Below are 21813 nucleotides of genomic sequence, written 5' to 3'. Positions count from 1 at the left end.
CTTGCTGGGCTGTTTCACACAGGCTTTTACCTATGTGGACTATGACCAAGATCTTCCCTCTGCCTTCTGTAACCTTGCAAACTGCCAGTCCCTAATGCTCCATTTGGCTTGGGGAGGGGGGGGGTCTTTCGTGAGTCACTGGGGTGTGATGAGTTTGCAAAAGTACATATAGGTAGATAATAAGCTTTCTTAGGATCCCTGAACTTGCTTTGGTTTTCTAATCTTTTTTTAAAAAATTTCAGCTTTGTTGATGTATTGTCGTCCAGTTGCTAAGTCATGTCCAACTCTTTGTGACCCCGTGGACTATAGCACACCAGACTCCCCTGTCCTTCACTATCTCCTGGAGTTTGCTCAGATTCGTGTCCGTTGAGTCAGTGATGCCATCAGACCATCTCATCTGTCACTTTCTTCTCTTCTTGCCCTCAATCAGGGTCTTTTCTAATGAATCAGCTCTTCCCATCAGGTGGCCAAAGTATTGGAGTTTCAGTTTCAGCATCAATCCTTCCAATGAATATTCAGAGTTGATTTCCTTTAGGATTGACTAGTTTGATCTCCTTGGTGTCCAAGGAACCCTCAAGAGTCTTTTCCAGCAACGCAGTTTGAAAGTGTCAATTCTTTGACATTCAGCCTTCTCAAATCTGTACATGACTACTGGAAAAACCATAGCTTTAACTGAAGGATCCTTTGTTGATGTATAATTGGCCAGTGAAATTGTAAGGTATCAGAAGTGTATATGTGGTGACTGATAAGCGTGTATATGGTGAAAGGACCCCCGTCTGGTTAGTTAACACATCCACCACTTCCTCGCCTGCCTGTTGGTCAGTGTTCGGTGGGAACACTTAGGTCGTGCTCTCCTAGCAGTCTCCTCTGTCCATCAGGGTCGTTGGCTGCAGTCGCCCCGTTCGACGTGTGGTTTCCGATCCTGAGGGACACGCTGGTGGCCTGGATGTCACGGGGCTGAGTCCCAGCCTCTGTCTGGACAGCGGACTGAGCTGTCCCTTTCCTGCCTCCTCAGTGTCACGGCCTCTGGGATGAAGATGACATTGTGGACAGCGGCTCAGACAAAGTGGACTCAGACGATGAGCTGTCCCTCGGCCATGGCAGGAGGGCCTCCTCCGACTCGCTCAAGTCCATCAACCTGGCCGCGTCCGTGGAGTCAGTGCACGTGACCTTCCCCGAGCAGCCGGCTGCCGTCCGGAGGAAGCGCTCCAGCAGCGGCTCCCAGACATCACAGGGGTCCAGCTTTTCCTCGAATAGGTCCAAGAGAGGTATTGCTGCGTGGTGTCGCTCTAAGGACCCCTGAGCAGAGTTACTCCCTGGTGCCAGGGGTCAGGGGCAAGGGAGCTGCGTGCTGTCAAGGCAGCAGATACTGCGATGTGAAATGAATGTACTTTGTAACCAGACAAAGTTCAAATCCTGGCTGAGCTGTGTGGCCTGGGGCGCTCACATCCCTGTCTAGGGTGTCTGTCTGAATTCTCCAACCCCCACCTAGGACAAAGGTTTCAGGTGTTGGTGAAAAGTGACCAGCACGCTGCCTCGTACCTAGTGAGTGTCGGACACAGGGTAGTTGTCAATCATACCCAGAGGTTCTGCCGGGTGTGCCCAGAATGCTGTGCATCACAATTTATTTTGAAAGTGCACTTAGATTTAATCAATAGAAACTTTAAGTCAAACCACCTAGTTTTTTCCCACGTTAGTTACTAATTTCTTACCGAACAGCCAGTGACAGGAAAATACACGTGCGTCACCCCTCTTGGGGTAACTGCGCTTTTGTGTTGCCAGCACTCCTGTCTGCAGCTCTCCAGACCCTCTGTATTCATCTTTTCTCTGGCCAACACTGGCAGGCCATCTCATATTGGTTTTACAGTTAGAGAAATTTGGTCCTGAAAAAAGGCATGGTCCTGGACCTGGGCTAGAAGACCCACAACCAAAACCTGGGACCCCACTGAGCAGGAGAAAACTGCTCCCCAGTCTAATTCTTCCTGGGACAGAGGTCCCACAGCCACCCAGGAAGGAGCCAGGTGGGTGTGAAAGCCCACGGACGCCTTTGGCTATGGAACTAGAGTAGGGGGTGCAGATCCCAAGTTCTCTGCTGCTGTTCTTACAGGCATCTGTGCATCTTGCCCTCTAACCAGCCTCCAACTGTCCCTCTGCCTTGGAGCTGGTGGGCTTCTGCGACAGTTAACGGCAACAGACGCACAACTCAGGGCGCGTCTCAGTTCCTTCTTGTCTCCAGGCAGCACGAGCACCCGGAACAGCAGCCAGAAAGGAAGCAGCGTCGTGAGCGTCAAGCAGAAGAGCAGACGGGAACTTTACATGGAGAAGTTGCAGGAACACTTAATCAAAGCAAAAGCCTTTACCATAAAGAAGTGAGTGAATGAGTGAGGATACCTGGGGACTGGGGGCACTTCCTCGGCAACAGCCAAAGGCAACATGCTTGAGAAGTGACCTCTCCCATCAAAAGTGTCATCAGCTTTGGGCAGAACAAAATGCCCCACCATGATATTGCTTTCAAGAATCACTTTCCAATAGGATGATTCATTTTTATATCCATTGCACTTCTAAACACACTAGCTCATGGTATATAATTCCAGGCACACGAATGAGTCCAACCAGACAGGCAGTGAAGTCAAATCAGAAGGTTCTCAGAGATATGCTCACCCTCTAGAGGGAAGCCGAGGTGCATTCAAGAAGTGGTTTGTCCTTCATGCAGCCCAGGGTCACCAGCCAAGGTCACAGGGCCCCCCTCCCAGGTATCAGGGAGGCAGACCGGCAGCAGACGGGAGTGAAAACAGGGCCGGTGCCTCAAGGTTGGTCCTGAGCCTGAGCTCTGAGACCAAGGGCTGTGCTCACCTGGACATGGTCTTGAATTACAGACCATGAAGAGAAGGGACAGAGGCTTGGCAGACAGCCAGAGTGGAAGCACAGGGATGAAGGAGGCTGAGCCCCAGAGCCCAGGATGATGCCTGGCCCTGGGGACAAGGGCAGAAAGGGGAGGAGAGGGGGCTCCTGGCATCTACCAGGGCCAGCAGGACCACGGGGTCCTGTCACTCTCACCGCAGCCCTGTCCCTCGGGTCTCGTTACACCTTTTACAGAAGAGGAAGGCACACAGGGTTCAGTAGCAGGATCCAAGTCTCACAGGTGGAGAGCAACTGAATCAGGGCACAAACCAGCCCCTCGTTTCCGGGGCTACCATTCCATTATGCTTCCGGAGAGAAGCTGTGAACTTGTGCAGAGTCTGTGGCAGAGCAGGGGCCCCTGCCCCCAGTGAAGTGTCCTGAGGCCGGAGCAGGGGAGGGCGAGCTGTGCGGGAGGGCAGCAGAGGGCAGAGTGACGGGGTCTCTGGGGGTCCTGCATTTCCACCCAGCCCACACTGGGCGTCTGTCCCCTAGGACCCTGCAGCTCTACGTGCCCATCAGGCAGTTCTTCTACGACCTCATCCACCCCGACTACAGCGCCGTCACCGATGTGTACGTGCTTATGTTCCTGGCGGACACCGTGGACTTCGTCATCATTGTCTTCGGCTTTTGGGCCTTCGGGGTAGGTGGGGGACCGAGGCCACCACACCGCGGGGATGAGCGATGCTGTCCTGTGGGTGCGTCCAGGACTGAGCCTGCGGTCTCCTCCCCAGAAACACTCGGCTGCGGCCGACATCACGTCCTCACTGTCCGAGGACCAGGTGCCGGGGCCCTTCCTGGTGATGGTGCTCATTCAGTTTGGGACCATGGTGGTGGACCGGGCGCTCTACCTCAGGAAGACTGTCCTAGGAAAGGTCATCTTCCAGGTCATCCTGGTGTTTGGGATTCACTTCTGGATGTTCTTCATCCTGCCTGGCGTGACCGAGAGGTGAGGCCTTGGGAACTGGAGCTGTGGGGCCACTTTCCTGGAACCCATAGGGGAAGGAAATGTTTTGTAAGGATAAGCGCATAGGGAAGGAGAGGATAGGGGTTAATCAGTACCACTGCAAAGTCAGGGTTAAATGCAAGTGCATTGTCTTACAGCTTTGCAGGCCAGGGGGCAGACCCAGGCCTCACTGGACTGAAATTACGATGTGGGCGGGACGACGGTCCTTTCTGGAGAGTCCCTGGAGAATCCATCTTTTGACCTCTTCTAGCTTCCAGAGATGCTCAGGGTCTCCTCCTCCTTCTCCAAACCCTGTATCTCTTCCCTGCCACGTCTCCTGCCCACAGCCGAGCAAGGCTGTCTGGCTAAGGCCTGTTTGTGGGGCCCCCTGGGCAGCTACACTTCTTCCCAACCCCAGGTCCCCAACCCTAGCATGTCTGTCAAGTCCTCTTGGCCAAGGAAGGTCACGCGTTCCCAGGTTCTAGGGGTGAGGACATGCCCATCTTAGAGTGGGGTCTGGGGGCATTCTTCGGGTGACCACACTGCTCTCCCAGCTTTGGAGGATGTCATTAGCTTAGGAATGACTCCTGCCAACCAAATGCGGCTGAGACGTCTGTGATAAGGACCTGCCTTTAGAAGCCAGAGGGAAGAGTAGGCTTTTCTCTCACCCTAACTGGTGTCCTTCTGTACCAGAAGAGCATCCCACCCTGTACTTTTCTGTTTTCTCGCCCAGGAAGTTCAGCCAGAACCTGGTCGCGCAGCTGTGGTACTTCGTCAAGTGCGTGTACTTCGGGCTGTCCGCCTACCAGATCCGCTGCGGCTACCCAACTCGGGTCCTCGGCAACTTCCTCACCAAGAGCTACAACTACGTCAACCTCTTCCTGTTCCAGGGGTGAGGGTGCTCGGTGCCATCCTGGCCACGCGCAGAGTATGGGGGGCCGGGGGCAGTAGGAGTATGGGGGGGCAGCCAGGGTTGGGAGTGACTCTGTGGCCATGGCAGGAGGGGAGCCTTCCCAGGTGGCGCTAGTGGTAAAGACTCTCCCCCTCTCCTCCCTGCTCAAGTGTGGGAGATGCAAGAGACATGGGTTCGATCCCTGGGTTGGGAAGATCCCCTGGAGGAGTGCAGGGCAACCCACTCCAGTATTCGTGCCTGGAGAATCCCATGGACAGAGGAACCTGGTGAACTTCAGTCCATGGGATTGCAAAGAGTCAGACACCACTGAGCAGCTGAGCACACAGCACACTCCCATTCACAAGAGCATCAAAAATAATAAAATACTTCAAGATAAATTTAGCCAAAGAAGTTTAAGTTTTATACGAAGAAAACTATAACTGTAAGACTTAAAGAAATTGAAGACACTTCAAATGTATTTATAAAAGTTTTTTAAAACCATCAGCCAAAAAAAAAAAAAAAAAAAAGAAAAGGCAAATACCATTCCTTAACGGACTGATAATGAAAAGCAGTTGTATTCCATGTTGAATTTTTATAGTAACAGTGACAGTCAGGACCTCCATGAGCCTGCAAGATTGTCCGGCGATGGGGCCAGCCCACAGCTGTCCTTCTGACAAGACTTGGTTTCCACAGGTTCCGCCTTGTCCCTTTCCTGACGGAGCTGAGGGCTGTGATGGACTGGGTGTGGACAGACACGACCCTGAGCCTGTCCAGCTGGATCTGTGTGGAGGACATCTATGCTCACATCTTCATCCTCAAGTGTTGGCGGGAGTCGGAAAAAGTAAGCCAATAGCAGTGTCTCAGCCGTATTTGTGTCTTTTAGATACAGGCCGGTTATAAGACTGATAGGAACTTCTGCAAGTTTTGTGGCCCAATAAATGAGGCAGAACCCACCTGGACCTATGAACACCCCATTGACTTCACCCTGCTGGAGTTAGGAGTCTGGACCTGCTGCTGCCATAGCGAGAAGAGCCTCCAGATGATTCTTCTTCTGGCAGATGCTTGTTGTGTTGTTGTGAGAAGAGGTGACACGGTGCTGGACCACACAGTCATTCTGAAATGGCTTATCTGGGAGCAGGAGGGGGTGAGATGTGCTGGAGGAAAGTGGTCCAGGTGTCTGAGACTCAGGTTCACCCTCTGGGCCACTCTTCAATGAGACACAGAGGAGGCAACCTCTTTGTGCAAAGGAAATTAAAGTGAAAATGTCTGCTCATTCTGCTAGGTTGGATTTTAAGGTTTAGATGTGGATGGAATTATGATTCCATCCATCCTAAAGGAAATCAGCCCTGAATACTCACTGGAAGGACTGATGCTGAAGCCGAAGCTCCAATACTTTGGCCACTTGATGCGAACAGCTGACTCCCTGGAAAAGATCCTGATGCTGGGAAAGATGGAAGGCAGAAAGTGAAGAGGGCAACAGAGGATGAGATGGTTGAATGGCATCATCAACTCAATGGACTTGAACTTGGGCAAACTCTGGGAGATGATGAAGGACAGGGAAGCCTGGTGTGCTGCAGTCCATGGGGGTCACAAAGAATCAGACATGACTTAGCGACTGAACAACAACATGATTATTCAAGGGATTTTTTCAAAAGTTTACCATACATATGTAGTCCAGCCTCCAGAGTACCCCTGAAAGGAGACAGGTCCCGTAGAAGCAGCATTTAAGTATGGAACAGGCATGTAGACCCAAGCAGCCTCCACGACACATGGCAGAGCTGAGCCCTCCACTCGCCTGCAGGCTGAGCTCTGGGCTGGGGAGCCCTTGATGCAGCAAATGGAGGTGATTCCAGCTTGGACATGTGGTCCTGACAACATGTGTCACGAACAAAGTTAAAATGTTTTCCACCCGCCAAGGGGAGGAGGACCCCCTTGAAAGGCACAGTTTCGAATATTCAGGAATTTAAAGTAAAATGTCTTTCTCCCACCTGATCCCTTAAAACCAGGGGTTTATTCAGCAGAAGCTTTGGTCCCTTGGTCCACAGGTCTGCCCCCAGCAAACCCACAGATTCCTTTTAAGGAAAAAACCACTCAGGCCCCAGTGGACCCTGTGGGGGTCACAGAGCAGGCTCCTCACAGCCCAGCATTGCTGCCTCCCTTGTTCCAGGGCTGGGACTGGGTGCATTCTGAACAGATTCAGGACTCAGTCCCAGGCAGACTTTGTGGTCATAGTGCCCGCCTCTCCTGGGGACACCACCTGAGCATGCCACCCTCCCATTGCAGAGGTACCCGCAGCCCCGGGGGCAGAAGAAGAAGAAGGTGGTCAAGTACGGGATGGGGGGCATGATCATCGTGCTGCTCATCTGCATCGTCTGGTTCCCGCTACTCTTCATGTCTCTGGTCAAATCCGTTGCTGGGGTTATCAACCAGCCCCTGGACGTCTCAGTCACAATCACCCTGGGCGGGTACCAGGTAACCATGCCTCCCTCCAGGTCTCCCATCCCCCACCCCTCTGTGAGTCCTTGCCGAGCGCAGCCCTCTCCCTGACCACCGGATGACTTACTGAGGTTCTGTGGACCCGCATCTCCTGTCTGAATATTGACAGTTCTGCAAATATGTGAGCTAAGGTGCAGGAGACATGGAAGAGAGAGCCTTGCACTGGCTGTGGATAATACACGGTTTAATATTGTTCTCAGAACCCAGGATGCACAGAAGGAATTTCAAATAGTAACCGTCCCGTGTGTCTTTGTTTTCCAGCCTATTTTCACAATGAGTGCCCAGCAAAGCCAGCTGAAAGTTATGGACCAGCCAATGTTTAATAAATTCATTAAAGCTTTTTCTAAGGACACTGTAAGTAGATGCATGGAGATGGTCTCTGTGAACAGCTGTCATCTTGGCCAGCTGACTGTCGTCACCTTACTCACCACTTGGCCACGACCTCAGCTGGAGGGCAGGACTTCCCGGGGATGATCAGTTGTTACACTGCAGGTTCCTGGCCACTGGCCACTTTGATCATCTAAGATGTAGTGTCTGTATTATTGGACATAAGTGATAATAAACATAATTCTAATTCAGAGAATCTTCATGTTAAACACAACAGGTGCTGATCCTTTTCAAATCTCTAAAGGTTTTAAATCGTGGTAGACATTGATCCCTTTGACTGGGAGGTCTCCTGCAGGAGTCTGTCCTAAGGAAGTCATTCAGAATATGGGAGAAGCCCCACAGGTGCCTGCTTGTGACAGCATCCTCCACATTCATAAGAACCAGGCAGCTTGGGGATTCAACAAGTAGGACTGAATGAATCAATTATGGCAGGTTTTCCAAGCAACTTCCTTTCTAATAAGATGATAATTATGAAGATGATTTCATAGCATGAAAATTTCTCAAAATGAAAGAGATGTAAAAGGATGCCATTATTTTAAAATTTATTTTAAAAATTAAGGCATGTATCCTCAACTGTATAGAATGGGAATCAAGTTCTGGTGGTGGAATTGTGTGGCTGATGTCATCCTTCTCTCTGCATTCCATGCTTTTAATACTATGACAGCATGACTCTTCGTGGTTGAAATCGGCTTTACAAATGATACTTTTAATTTAAGTACAGTGATTGGGCAAACATGCTTTTCCCCATTGTAAAATGATTGGCCTGTAATGCCCACTGTCAGCGCTAGTCTTGAGGAATACACAGCTGTGAGAAAGGGCCCAATGTCCAGGGTGGAGTAAACTTGTCTCTCTTATGAGAAGAATGTTCCCCAATAGTTGGTACATTTCTTTTTTTAGTGGGAAGGAAAAGATGACACTAAATCATCTGATTTTTCTGTGCTGTTTGATTGGAGTGATTCCATGGCCTTGTGGGGAGGGGGCCTTCCCAGGTGGCGCTAGTGGTAAAGAACCTCCCTCCCCAACCCCACCCGCAACAATGCAGGACATGTAAGAGACACGGGTTCAATCACTGGATCAGGAAGATCCCCTGGAGGAGGGCATGGCAACCCACTCCAGTATTCTTGCCTGGAGAACCCATGGACAGAGGGGGCTGGCGGGCTACAGTCCATAGGGTTGCAAAGAGTGGGGCATGACTGAATCGACCCAGCACCCATGCCCATGGGAGTAGCAGCACCACCACTGGGGTCTGGTGATGTGACTGAGCTCTTAGTGCCAGAACACTCCAGACAGCCTGCTGGGATGAAAATCCCTCTGCACAGCCAGATAGAGGGAAGGGTAGTCACCTTCTTGCATGTCCTCGGGGGTGTGGTCTATTTATGCAGCTGTGTTTGTGTGTACACAGGGTGCTATGCAATTTCTGGAAAATTATGAAAAAGAAGACATAACAGTCGCAGAACTGGAAGGAAACTCAAATTCTTTATGGACCATCAGCCCTCCCAGTAAGCAGAAAATGATACACGAACTCAAGGACCCCAATAGTAGCTTCTCTGTTGTTTTTTCATGGAGTATTCAGAGGTAGTTACTGGATTTCCGTGCATAATATCCCCCTTTTCCCCAACCTGAACTTGGGGTGGGGGTGGGGGGCATGGGAGGTTAGAAGCCTCAGATTAACGTGGATCTGGGTTTATGTTAATTCTCGGGTAACATCCATTCAATGCCACAGCTAATGTTTTTGTGTGTTATTAAACAGTGATTTGCCTGAGACTCATTGGCCCAGTGAGAACATCTCAATTTTCCTTTTTCTACTAACCTTAGCTCTAAAGCCTCTGACAGTGAGATCTGTGAGTAAAAGAGAGAGGTGGAAAGAAAATAAATAGTCATGACTCATAAAATGAAACCGAGCCAGGTGAAGCATGAGATTTCCCTGAGCTTGAGTTGGTCTTATAACACAGGACCTGTAGCCCCTGGAACCCCGAGTCTCCCTTGCCGCCCCGAGCACTGGGCAGCCTCTGTGGCTCTTTTCTCTAAGCCTGAGCTGGGGGAGCCCCTTGGGCAGGCCCAGACGGGGAGAGCAGGGATATTCCTACCCTCCCCCTGCAACATGAGCCTCTGGCCAGCCTGTGGCCACCACATCGCTTATCTCAGGAGAAGTCCTCGCATCCGAAAGCCCCACGTGTCCGTGGGGCTGTTTGGGGGCCTGACCCAGCACCTTGGCTGATGAGCTTTGTTTCTCTCAGGATTCCAGGCAGGCGTGGGGTAGGCTTGTTGTGTGCACAATACCAGCTTCTTGGCTGGAATTAAGAGAGAACCATGATAGCTAAACAAGAAAGCGTTCTTAAATCTGAATTCACAGGGAAACAGTAAAGAAGGATTTTGGAGAGGGCTGCTGAGACTTTAAAGACCTCCTTCTTTAACCTTATTTTCTCCTTTTAAATGTCCCAAACTCCCCACATTGAATTCAGTGTTGGCAAAAATGCTCTTCTTAGCCCTTCCTTTGAAGAGCCACCCCCAAAAATTAAAAACCAATTTCTGATCGAACATTCTGTTTTTAATTGAGATAATGGACATGTGGCATTGTTCTAGTTGCAAGGGAGCAACATGGTGATTTGATACTTATGTACTTTCAAAATGGGCACCATAGTGTCTAGCGAACACTCACCACACGGTTACCAACCATTTTCTCCTGTGATGAGAACTTTTAAGATCCACTCTTAGCAATTTTCAAATATGCAATGGAGTTTTATTAAAAATAGTCACCATGCTGGTCATTACGTAGCCAGGACTTAATTATGTTATAACTGAAAATTCATTCCCTTTAACTTCCTTTCATTCCTGAAATGAAATAATCCATTTCATTTACCACCACCACCACCACCTCTGGGAACCACCAATTCATTCTCTGTATCTATGAGTTCAGGTTTTGTGTTTTTATTTCTAGATTCCACACACAAATGAGATTATACAGTATTTGTCTTTATCTGACTTATTTCACTTAGCCTAATGCCATCAAGGTTCATCCATGTTGTCACAAAGAGTAAGAGTTCATTCTTTTTATTCCTGAATAACATTCCATCATGTGTATGTGTCATATCTTCTTTATTCATGTATGTGGATGCAGACACTGCTTCTGTATCTTGGCTATTGTAAATGCTGCCGTGAACATGGTGGAGCAGATATGTTTTCAAGTTAGTGTTTTCATTTTCTTTGGAAAAATACCCAGAAGTGGGACTGCTCCTATAGTAGTTCTGTTTTTAATTTTTTGAGGAATCACCAAACTGTTCCCTACAGTGGCTACACCAGTTTCCATTCCCACCAACAGGGTACAAGGGTTCCCTTCTCCCCACATCCTCACCAAAACTTGCTGTCTCTCGTCTCTTTAGTGATGGCCATCATGGCCATCCTGATAGATGTGAGGCGACATCTCATTGTGAATATTCTGTTTAAAATATGGATTCTGTGAGTCCTCATGGAGACCAACATCACTGGGCTAATAGAACGTGCCTCAGAGCCCTACTAGATGCTCAGGTCCACGTCTCTTTGGGTCCCCACACTCTTCCTCCTCACCTGTGATCAGTGTTGAAGGTGCTTGCAGCCTCCTTGGATATCTGAGAGGCTGGATGTCCAGGTGAGGTGGACAGAGAGGTTGGGGTTGACAATTGTGGACCCAGTGAAACTTGGTGAGATGAGTATTTCAGGAGTTTTAATCTCACCTGCAGATTTGTGAATAACCACTGACCTTGACCTCTTCTTTTTTTCTTTCACAGAAACATGAGTCTGGGTGCAAAAGCAGAAATAGCAACAGATAAGCTTTCTTTCCCTCTTAAAAACGCGACACGAGAGAATATTGCTAAAATGATAGCTGGCGGCGACACAGAAAGCTCCAGGACGCCCGTGTGAGTTGGTCATCGTTGTTAACACAGTGACAGCAGGCGTGTGTATCTGGTGCAGAGTCTCCTCTGCAAACATGGGTGGGCAAGAAACTCGACCTGCTCACTTGGTGACTCGAGTGAGCCTGTGCTTAGAGCCCCAGATGGGCTGCATCAAAGCCCCACCTGCTCTCCACCCACTCCCTCTGCCCAGCATGTCTGGGGAGGACTGAACTCTTCTCCAGGTGACAGACTCTATTCCCAGCTGGCATAATCACCAAAACCCAAGGAGAGACACTGGGAGACCCTTTTCTTCCATCACCCCTCTTCTGGGGCACTGAATCCCTGGCTAATGGAGGGGGGTGAGAAGGCAAAGGGGTAGATGGAAATTTGAGGGGGAAAATCTGTATCTTTTATATTAAGATCTTATATATAAGCTGTATCTTATATATTCTCCTGCCACACGACACTGCACTCTAGACATCTAAGCTGTGATGTTAGAGTCTCATGTGAGAACCAGCAGGAGTGAACAACTGCTGCTAATCCCAAACTGCCCAGTGCCCAGCTCTGTCTCCAGTCTGCCCCCGTCTGCCCCAACCCAGGTCAAAGCGCTGAGGGTGAGAACCAGCACCATGCAACCCTCAGACATGGTTCTGAAAGTACCCCATGTCAGGCATTGAACACCAAGGGCCCCTGAGACCCGTCAGGCTCTCCCCATCGCTTTCTGATGAGAAAGCAACTTAGAGAGATGGAGTAGCCGTGGGCTGAGAGCTCAGATGCCAGTCCTCTCTTCCCTACACCCGCATCCTCATATCAGCTGGAGCAGCCCATTCCGCTATAGAGAGTTTTGAAATCCTGAAAATTAAAATTGGAAGAATGGGCGGATCTTAGCAAGAAAGATAGCCCCTTGCTTCAGAAAAGTCACAGGTATGGAAAAATCTGTATAGCCATCTTTAAGCCATTAATTAGCTTGGTACAGAGGTGGCCTGAACATCTGGTTAGAACCTGGTGAATTTATTCAGCTTTGGAGACTTCTGATGTTAATGGACACTACGTGTATTTACATTATGTAAAATACACATAGCATATTTTAATACATTATGATGACTGCACATTGCATAATTATAGGAAGACTCTCAACATTATTTGTTTGAAATGAGGTCAAAGGTAGCAAAAAAAAAAAACAATCATTTTTGCATGGTGATGCAGTGGTGAAGAATCTGCCTGTCAATGCAGAAGACTCAGGAGATGTAGGTTTGATTCCTGGGTTGGGAAGATTCCCTGGAGGAGGAAATGGCAACCCACTCCAGTATTCTTGCCTGGGAAATCCCATGGACAGAGGAGCCTGGTGGATTATGGTCCATGGGGTTGGAAAGAGTCAAACACGACTAAGCAACAGAGTGTGCGAAACAACTAGAACTTAATTACCTCTTTTTTTTTTTTCTTAATTCCCAGGACCATAGAAAGGATTTATCCATACTACGTGAAAGCACCCAGTGACTCTAACTCCAAACCCATAAAGCAGCTTTTGTCTGGTAAGAATGAGAAGGAATCGCTTCGGAACAGTTCTTAATCTTTCTCGCAATCAACATCTACAGTTTGCCCTTGCAGCCGCCATCAGGCTCCTTGCCAGGTTTCTTTCTCATGTGACACGGTTCACAAGAAGCCTAGGGCTCCAGCTGTGTCCACCAGCAAGAAGGGACTTACTCACCCAGGGCAAGTTCATCATCTTCCTTTCTTCATCGATATAGAACGTGATTGACTAAAATCTATATTGAGTGACAAATTAACAGATTTATCAGAACCTATTTACTTGCTTCTATTAGCAACCACATCTTTGGCAGAAAATTGCCTCCTACAGTGTTAATGCCAAAGGCCACATGATAAAAACAAAAAAACAAAGATGGCAAGAAAGGGATGTGATTCAGCCCAAGGGTGACTGAGTGCTGGTAGTCAGGCTCCATCTATTAAAGTTCTCACCCAGCAAGACTCAGCTCAGACAGAGGTCACCTCCTCTGGGAAGCCACCCAGAAGCGGTCTCCCCAGGCTCACAGACCTTGTTGGTACAGGTGCTGTGGTGGTTGCCATGTGCCCATAAACTGTGCTTGGAGAGGTGGCCTTTGCCACTGGACCAGGCTGCGTGCGACTGGGTGACCCCTGAGCCCCTCCTGCAGCACCTTCTTCCTGGAAGATGCTCAATAAACAGGGCTAACAGGAAGGAGCCCATCGATTCCATCACAAGTCAGTTATGGCGGTTTTTAAATGTCTAGTTAGTCGTTGGGACTTGTCAGCAAAGATCCTGCGGTGACGTGGTCCCCTTCTCCCTGTGACGTGGTTGCCGTCTCATGTAGCAGCAGCACTGGCCTCTTGGAGAAAAAGAGAGACCCCCCGCCACCTAGGCCCACCACTCCTTTTCCTCATAGAGTCGACATGCTCCCGTGCCCTCATCCTGGAACCCAGTGCCATGAGTGCCAACCAGCTTGTGCCATCCTGGAACTACTAAGTGCATTAAATCCTTAAACTCTCCTGCTAACCAGATTTCATGTTTCTCTTTCTCCAGAAAATAATTTCATGAACATCACCATCATTTTGTCCAGAGACAATGCGACTAACTCGAACAGTGAGTGGTGGGTTCTCAACTTGACTGGGAACAGAATCTACAACCAGGAAGCCCAGGCCCTGGAGCTGGTGGTCTTCAACGACAAGGTCAGCCCCCCCAGCCTGGGGTTCCTGGCCGGCTATGGGTAAGGAGCCATTTTGCAATCGATGGTCATGAGAGGCCCCCTCTGCACCACACCAAGCTGAGGACAGAAGTCTTTTATCTTTCTAGAATTCTCAGATTCTATAGCTGTGTTATTAGAATTCACAGATCCTTGGCTCTTCATATTATATTTTTAAAATTTTATTGAAGTATAGTTGATTTACCGTGTTGTATTAATAGCTACTGTATACCAAGGTGACTGTTATACAGGTATATGCATTTCTTTTTCATATTCTTTTCCATTATGGTTTGTCACAGGGAACTTAGTTTTAAAAGATGAGGAATCAGAGTCCCAGAGAAGTAAAAAAATGCCTTGGGTGGTCCTGCCACCAAACACAGGACCCAAAGCCATATTTGCCGTATCTCCAGCTTTTTAACTATTCCTTCCTGCTACCACACAGTTTGGTGCAATTTGGGGTTTAATCTAGAAATTGGGGTCAAGTTCTCTCTTTTCTGCTAATGTTGCCTTCTGACCTTAGCAGATGAGAGTCAGTCAGAAATCAATTTGGGACATGCCTGATGCACTTCTCTGCCTTCTGATGCTTCAGTCCTCTAACAGGCACCCCCGACAGGACACTGAGGTTTTCCACTTCCTAGAAAGAGCCTCTTAAGAAATCATTGTCTCTTCGGAATTTTATTATAAACACAAATCTCTGAGAAAGGCAGGGAAAAGTTCTCAATACAGAAAGTGTGTATGATACAATTGCATTTCTACCACATATATTATGTAGCTTCCCCAGCTGGCTCAATGGTAAATAATCTGCCTACCAAGAGACACTGGTTTGATCCCTTGGTGGGGAAGATCCCCTGGAGGAGGAAATGGCAACCCTCTCCAGTATTCTTGCCTGGAGAATCCCATGGACAGAGGAGCCTGGAGGGCTATAGTCCATGGGGTCTCAACGAGTTGGATACAGCTGAGCACGCATGCACACCATGTAGCTTATGCATATGACGTCTGCAGTAAAACCACCAGAAGTTCATACGTGAAACTGTTAACACTGCTTGTCTCCAGAAGGTGAGATTTCAAAGGACTTTGATTTTTCAAGTCCTACAATTCTGTACTGTGTAATTTAAAAAAAGAAAGAGAGCATGCATTACCTTTTTCATTAGCCAAAAAGTCAATGTTTTCACCAAAGTGGAATAATTTAAGCTTTGGTAAGTCTGTCACATCCTCTGTGGCATTTGAGGGAAAGTGTTGTTATGCTTTCTCCTGTGTGTGTGTGTGTGTTTCTGTTAACCGTATTTAACTGCCAGATACTACTTCTGCCTCTTTTTCTTCATCTTTTTTTCCCTAGTATCATGGGCCTTTACGCTTCCGTGGTGCTGGTGATTGGGAAGTTTGTCCGGGAATTCTTCAGCGGGATTTCTCACTCCATCATGTTTGAAGAACTTCCCAATGTGGATCGGATTCTGAAATTGTGCACAGACATTTTTTTAGTCCGGGAGACCGGGGAGCTGGAGCTCGAGGAGGATCTCTATGCCAAATTAATATTCCTGTACCGGTCGCCAGAAACCATGATCAAATGGACCAGGGAGAAAACAAACTGACACCCTGGCCACAGACCGCAAACCGAGTTAACGTGGGGATTTTCCAAAGAAAAAAAGAAAAGCACAATCTTGTCCTGCGAGCTAAGCGTTTCCAGTTTGGCAGAAACAGTCTCTGTGCTGACGGGAGCAGAAGGGCTGGGCTCCCTTTTGCCCCCAGAGCTACGAGCCAAGGCGCTGTTGAAACACCCTTCGTGTTAATTCCGTTCCTCTGAAGTCGGGGCTGCTCGCCTGTGTCAGTCCACGGTGTCTCGCGTCCTGATTGACTGTGGAGGAGTTGCTGACAGGTCTCATCCTCAGAGACCCAGAACAGCAGGAGGAGGAAGGAGAGACCTTCTCCTGGGTGGACGGTGCCCTCCTGGAGATACCAGGTCATCGCAACGCCACGCCCGGCACTCGGCTGCCAAGGGGATGCTGCGTGGAAAGGGGCCAGGGGCCTGCACCCCGAATATGCAGCAGAGTGGGGGCTGAAGCCCCGACACATGTTTCTAGAGGGAAAGAGGGAGGGGCCGGTGACCCATGGTGACGCCAGTGGAAGGATAAGCCTCATTCTAAGCAAAAAGATAACCTTAGTGACACTTACTGCCTTACCTTAACTGAAGAGTAATACGAAATCTTTCCATTCAACACCAGTGACTTCTCAGGAAAAACAAAAAAAAAGCAGCAAAACAGAGACATGGACGCAGTGTTGCCGAGGCCCAGCTGGTGGCTCTTCTGGTTCCAGAGAGTTCCTACTCCCCGTGAAACCCCGACCTGGGAGACAGAGATACCACCCAGCGGAGGTGGGGTCCTTGGACGCTGTCGCCTTTGCTGACTGAGGTCTGAGCTCCCCTCTGCCCCCTCACCCATGCTTCCTCCCGTTTCCATGACTCACAGCAGTGGTTTTTCCAGTATGTGACATTTTTTTCCCTGTTTTTCAGGTCTCTCAACGAGTTTACATATTCCAATTCACATTTTTACATCTGAGACGGGTTTTTTTAAGTTCATAATTATGAAAGAAATATGTATATTGAGCTTGGGAAAATAAACAAACAGCCTTTTCTTAAATTATTATTATGGGTCATACAACGTCTTCATGAAATAACAATGTAGCATGAAAAATTGATGATTGACATGTAGTTTTCATTCCATATTAAAGGACAGTTTCTGAGAAGAATCATTGAATGGACTAGAATATGTCCCAAATAACTGACCCTCTGTAGTTTGGGTTCGGGACTGACTTAGAATAAAGCACATCCTGCAAAGTCACTTTAAGAATACTCTTCCTTCTGCCTTGTTGCATGAAATAAGAGAAGCGACCTTTCTGTACTGTGTGCCCAGAGCTAAGAACCCACTTTTGGTGGGTTGGTTGTATTGTCGGTTTTCTCATGTGTGCGCTCAGGGGGATTAATAAAAGCAGAAGCAACTGGTAAAAAATAACCTTCCCAGGAGGAAACCATTACTGAGGCTCGATCCCGCCTTTGCGTATGCCGAGCCTCCTTGAGGCATTCCGCTCATTACAGTGAATACAGAGTTTTTAAAAGGTATCAGAGTTCAAACGATGCCCAGTGTCTTCTGGAGAATCAGTGCAGACCTGCCCCTCCGCTGTGAACACCTGGAGCCTACTGCCCCCTGCTCCCGACTTAGGGTAAATGCTTGTCATCATAGCAATAAATTCCAAGCACTCAGGGACCTCTCAGCCTTTCTGCATGTTACTGGTTGTGAATTCTTTCTTTTAAAGACATCAGCAGGGGATCTGGAGAGAGAGTGTACAGCACATTTAGGGAGGAGGGGAGAAGGACTCCCTCTCATAGGCACAGAGGTCAAGGACTCCGGGATGGAAGACAAGTCCCATTGTTCAAGAAAGAGCCTCGAGTGTGGAGGAGGGAGGACACAGAAGGACACAGAGATGTAGAAGGCCCCGTCCTGCCTGTGTTGGAGGGGGACTCACCCAGAGAAGGAGGTGGCTGCTGGGACCCCAGCCCAGCCCGTCACCACCCCATTCAGCTGGATTATCTGACAACAAGAAGGGGTTAGCAGGCTGTAACCAGCCACATCCTCAGCCACAAATAAGCACCAGGCCCTGCCCGGAGAATGATGGACGCGTGTCCCTTAAAATGTGTTCTCTGGAGACATCTTGTCCCCAAGGGCCTGGGCGGTGGCCCTCCTGGCCAGTGAAGAGGGAGAACCAGGCAGAGAGCCGTGAGGCTGGCCCCGGCCCTGGGGGTGTAGTGAGCTGGTGCCCCGTGAAGGCCCAGCATCTGGATGCTTTATTCACAATTGCCAAAATCTCAGAAGCCAAGGTGCCCTTTGGTAGACGATCAGATAATACACTACGTTAGAACCTAAATGATGGAATATTGTTATTCAGCACGAAAAAGAAATGAGCTCTCAGGACATGAAAAGACATGAAGGGAATGTATACGCATTTTACTCAAGTGAAAGAACACAATCTGAAAAGGCTACACACTGTGGGCTTCCAACTATATGATGTTCTGGAAAAGGCAGAACTGTAGGGACAGTAAGACAATTGGTGGTTGTCAGGGGATGAGGGGGAGGGAGGGGTGAACAGGCGGAGCGCAAGAGATTTGTAGGGGAGTGAATATATTGTATGATACCAGGCGGATGGATACCTGTCGTCAGAAATGTGTCCAGACACATAGAATGTCCCACACTGAGAGTGAACTGTACTGTGAACTATGTGTGGCCTTTGGGTGACAATGACATGTCTGTGTCAGGCCCTCACTTATAACAAGTGTCCCGTCTGGTGGGGATGTTGGTAACGGCATGTGTGGGGTCAAGGCTTATTGGGAATCTCTTACCTGCCTCGGACTTCTGCTGTGAACCCCAAACTGCTCTACAGAATGGTTTCAATAAAAAAAGCCACCTGTAATGTTGATAAAAGCTTAGTGAAGGGCGTGAATATGAAAGTGGGAAGAGACCTGGAATGCTTGGGTGCTGCTGTTCCTCCCTGTGGAAAAACCCACGCAGGAAAGCGAGAAGAGCCTCCCAGTCCTTCTTCTTTAAACCCCTTAGTTCAGTCATTAGCCCCTGATTAGCCCAGCATGTGGCTTCCTCTTGCGGCTCAGTTGGTAAAAAATCTGCCTGCAATGTGGGAGACCTGGGTTCGATCCCTGGATTGGAAAGATCCCCTGGAGAAGGGAAAGGCGGCCCACTCCAGTATTCTGACCTGGAGAATTCCATGGACCTTATAGTCCATGGGGTTGCAAAGAATCAGGCACGACTGAGCGACTTTCACTGTATTTCATACTGTGGGTGTTCCCCTAGGTGGGGGGAAGCCAGCCTGGAGACCCCCAACTGCCCTGAGCCCATTCTCCAACACCAGCATCCTCATGGGACTCCACTGGTCAGTCTAGACTTTGTCCCCAGAAGACTCTGAAGTGGCTCTGAAACTCCATCAGTTCAGTGGTTTCTACACTACACCACACCTAAGTCCAAACTTCTAGCCTTTATTCTGTTTCCATCAAACACTGTGGTCCCAGCAGTTTGTCCAGTGTCACGTCTGTGAGGCTCTGCAGAGAAATAAGATGACAACATTGAGATATCAAAGCAAAACACTAACATGGAAATACCCAGCTTTAAATGCCAGCCTCCTTTCACAATTTTTTCCAGGGAGAAACGAAAGTTAAAATAGTACATCAATTTAAAGCCCAGGAATGAAAGAGCATGGATTAAACCCTCTCACCTTCTAAGTAACAGAGAGAGCTGAGTTCTCACCTGTCCCCGACTCTTTGCCCAGGAGGAACCGAGGCCACTTCAGGGAAGCGGCTTGAGGCGTCTTTTCAGGGCCTTCTGCTCCTTCAGGTGTGAATTCCACTCCACACCAAGGTTCCGATTGGGCCTCATTTTTTAAAATAGAGTCCCCAAATCAGTAAGACCCACAGGGGTGCCCATAATGATTGAATTTCAAAAGCATTTCACACAAGTCTCGGCCAGTCTGGCTGTACACAGCTAACACGTGTCTCAGAAGCATGAAGGGTGTCCCCAAAACCCAGAGCAGAAGCTCGAGTGAAGCTGGAGAAGTCACGCAGGTCCAAGACTGGCTGGGAAGCCTGTCCATCCAGCCAGGTGAGCAAAGTCCCAGCTCCTGACCGTAACCTTCACTCAGCGACGAGCCACAGCCTGGTGGGAGAGGCATCCCAGCTCATGTCATGGAGCTCTACTTGGGGACAGGGCATCCAAGCCACAGATCCCTGATGTGGAGTAATATTCAGAGATGCCTCCAGTTCCCTTTAAAAAAGACAGACTTCTGGACCTCACACGATGCCACAACTCAGACTTGAGGGCTGTGGACGAAGATCTATCAAGTGTAAACCTTCAGGGTGATGCTGATGTCAGCCAGGCTGAAGGACTCAGCCTCCCCATCCTGGTCCTGAGAGGTGCTCTGGAGATGCCTGCAGAGCTGAGCGGTCCTGATTCCAGGCAGAAGACTCTGCATAAATGTGAACCCTGCCAGCCCTCCGGCTGAGCTGGCATCTACCCTATCTGGATCCAACGTTTCATCCCCCTACCCCCATGACAGGATGCCTGTCCCCAGGCGTCAAAAGCAACTGAGAGGCGAAAGCCCTGAGAAGGAAGGTCCATACCCGCATCCCTGAGCTTCCCTTCCTGAGCACTTAACTTTCTCAGGTGTTGGTCAAATGCCTGATGGGAAAACTAGGTCAAGCTTATGGGGAAAAGTGAAGAATCTGTGCAGCCTTATAAAACTGATGGCTGACAAGGGACGTCTCTAGGCTGGGAACCAAGTGGTAACCTACCACTGGAAATGTCTGGGCAGCCTCACTAGTAAATGATAGTAAGTGTGGCGTGGCTGGGAGCCTAAGCCTGGGCTCTACCCTAGAGGGGGCAGTGAGTCCTCACTTGGTGTGGGCTCAGTAACACCAAGGAGGTTCTAAGACCCCAGGCGAAATCACACCCCCACCGCCCCACCCCCACTGGATTAGACTGGAAATTATTTTGCAAAAAAAACCCCTACATTTGCATTAGAGAGAAGCCCAAACGGAGCAGCCCTAAGGGAAGGGGTGTGTTGCCTTGAACTTCTGTGAAGGGTGGATGGTGTCTGGAGGCCAGACAAGTGCGAAAGGAGAAGGGAGGGCCTAGGGGGTGCGTGGGTCACCAGGGAAAAACACCATCTGGTATGGAGCCTGGAACACCTGGACTGACCCGATGCCTGGACTGCTGGGCCTGCCCCAGTGTGCCCGCAGCACCCAGGCCCTCACTCCTTCCCAGGACACAGACCTCCAGGTGTGCAAGTGTAGACACTTAAGATCCCACCAAATAAAACTCGTTTCCATCTCCTCGCTGTTTTCTCTGATGTGTTCATCTGTTTAGATTGTTGGTACCACCTCCATCACGGCAAGCTTCTTTCAGGGAAAATTTTACATCCATCATGTTGTTCCATCTCCGCGTAGGAAGACTTTATGAGAACAGAGGCGGGTTGAGCTGTGGAAAGTTCTGGGATAACTCTCTGGATTCCAGTGCCTTTGACTGGCTGGCTGACGGCTTGGCCAAGCTGCGTGCCTGCCCCTCCCCACCCCGAAGGGGCTGCCCGGAGCCTGCCCTCGGAGGCCGCCAGCACATACACTGAGTGCGCCAGGGCCGGGCCTTCCTGAAACGCTAAGGATGCTCAGGGAGCCACACAGAGCTCTACTCAGTCACGAGCGATGCTGCTGGGGCACCGGGCTGATGCAAAGCAGTGAAATATTAATGAGCCTTGCAGATGGTTCATTGCTGAGCACCACCCTGTGTCTGAAGCCACTGATGAAAAGCAGCCTCTGCCCTGTATCGCCCTTGGGGCAAGAAACCCAGAAAGCATATCAACTACCCCCCCGCCATAAAACAAAGAAAATATAAAACAGCCAGAAAAATGAGGAGAGACCCTGTGGTGTCAGCGAGTGTCCTGAAAACAAAACCCCCATGCAGAAGGGGCAGAGGGGCCCTGCAGATAGCAGTCATGTGGGAGTCTGGCTGGGCTGCTGCCCACACTGGGGTCCAGCCAGAGTGAGCGCCAGGCTCAGGTTGG

The 21813-nt window shown here is 49.4% G+C and overlaps 1 protein-coding gene across 1 annotated transcript in view; it reads left to right on the top strand.

Moving 5' to 3' along the window:
• PIEZO2 (piezo type mechanosensitive ion channel component 2) overlaps nucleotides 1-18316 on the top strand; it is a 255891-nt gene extending 237575 nt beyond the window's left edge. Inside the window, 13 exon segments of the mRNA XM_070361473.1 lie at nucleotides 1016-1268; nucleotides 2237-2369; nucleotides 3394-3541; nucleotides 3633-3847; nucleotides 4578-4736; nucleotides 5430-5577; nucleotides 7020-7208; nucleotides 7494-7586; nucleotides 9022-9194; nucleotides 11384-11512; nucleotides 12941-13020; nucleotides 14046-14229; nucleotides 15542-18316. Of these exon segments, the coding sequence (XP_070217574.1) occupies nucleotides 1016-1268; nucleotides 2237-2369; nucleotides 3394-3541; nucleotides 3633-3847; nucleotides 4578-4736; nucleotides 5430-5577; nucleotides 7020-7208; nucleotides 7494-7586; nucleotides 9022-9194; nucleotides 11384-11512; nucleotides 12941-13020; nucleotides 14046-14229; nucleotides 15542-15794 (2157 nt within the window). The 3' untranslated portion in view covers nucleotides 15795-18316.
• Nucleotides 18317-21813: the final 3497 nt, after the last annotated feature.

The sequence above is a fragment of the Bos mutus genome, chromosome 24 (assembly GCF_027580195.1).
Source record: "Bos mutus isolate GX-2022 chromosome 24, NWIPB_WYAK_1.1, whole genome shotgun sequence".
NCBI lineage: Eukaryota > Metazoa > Chordata > Mammalia > Artiodactyla > Bovidae > Bos > Bos mutus.
Note: the sequence above shows the minus strand (reverse complement) of the source record. Positions and strands in the feature narration are given on the sequence as shown.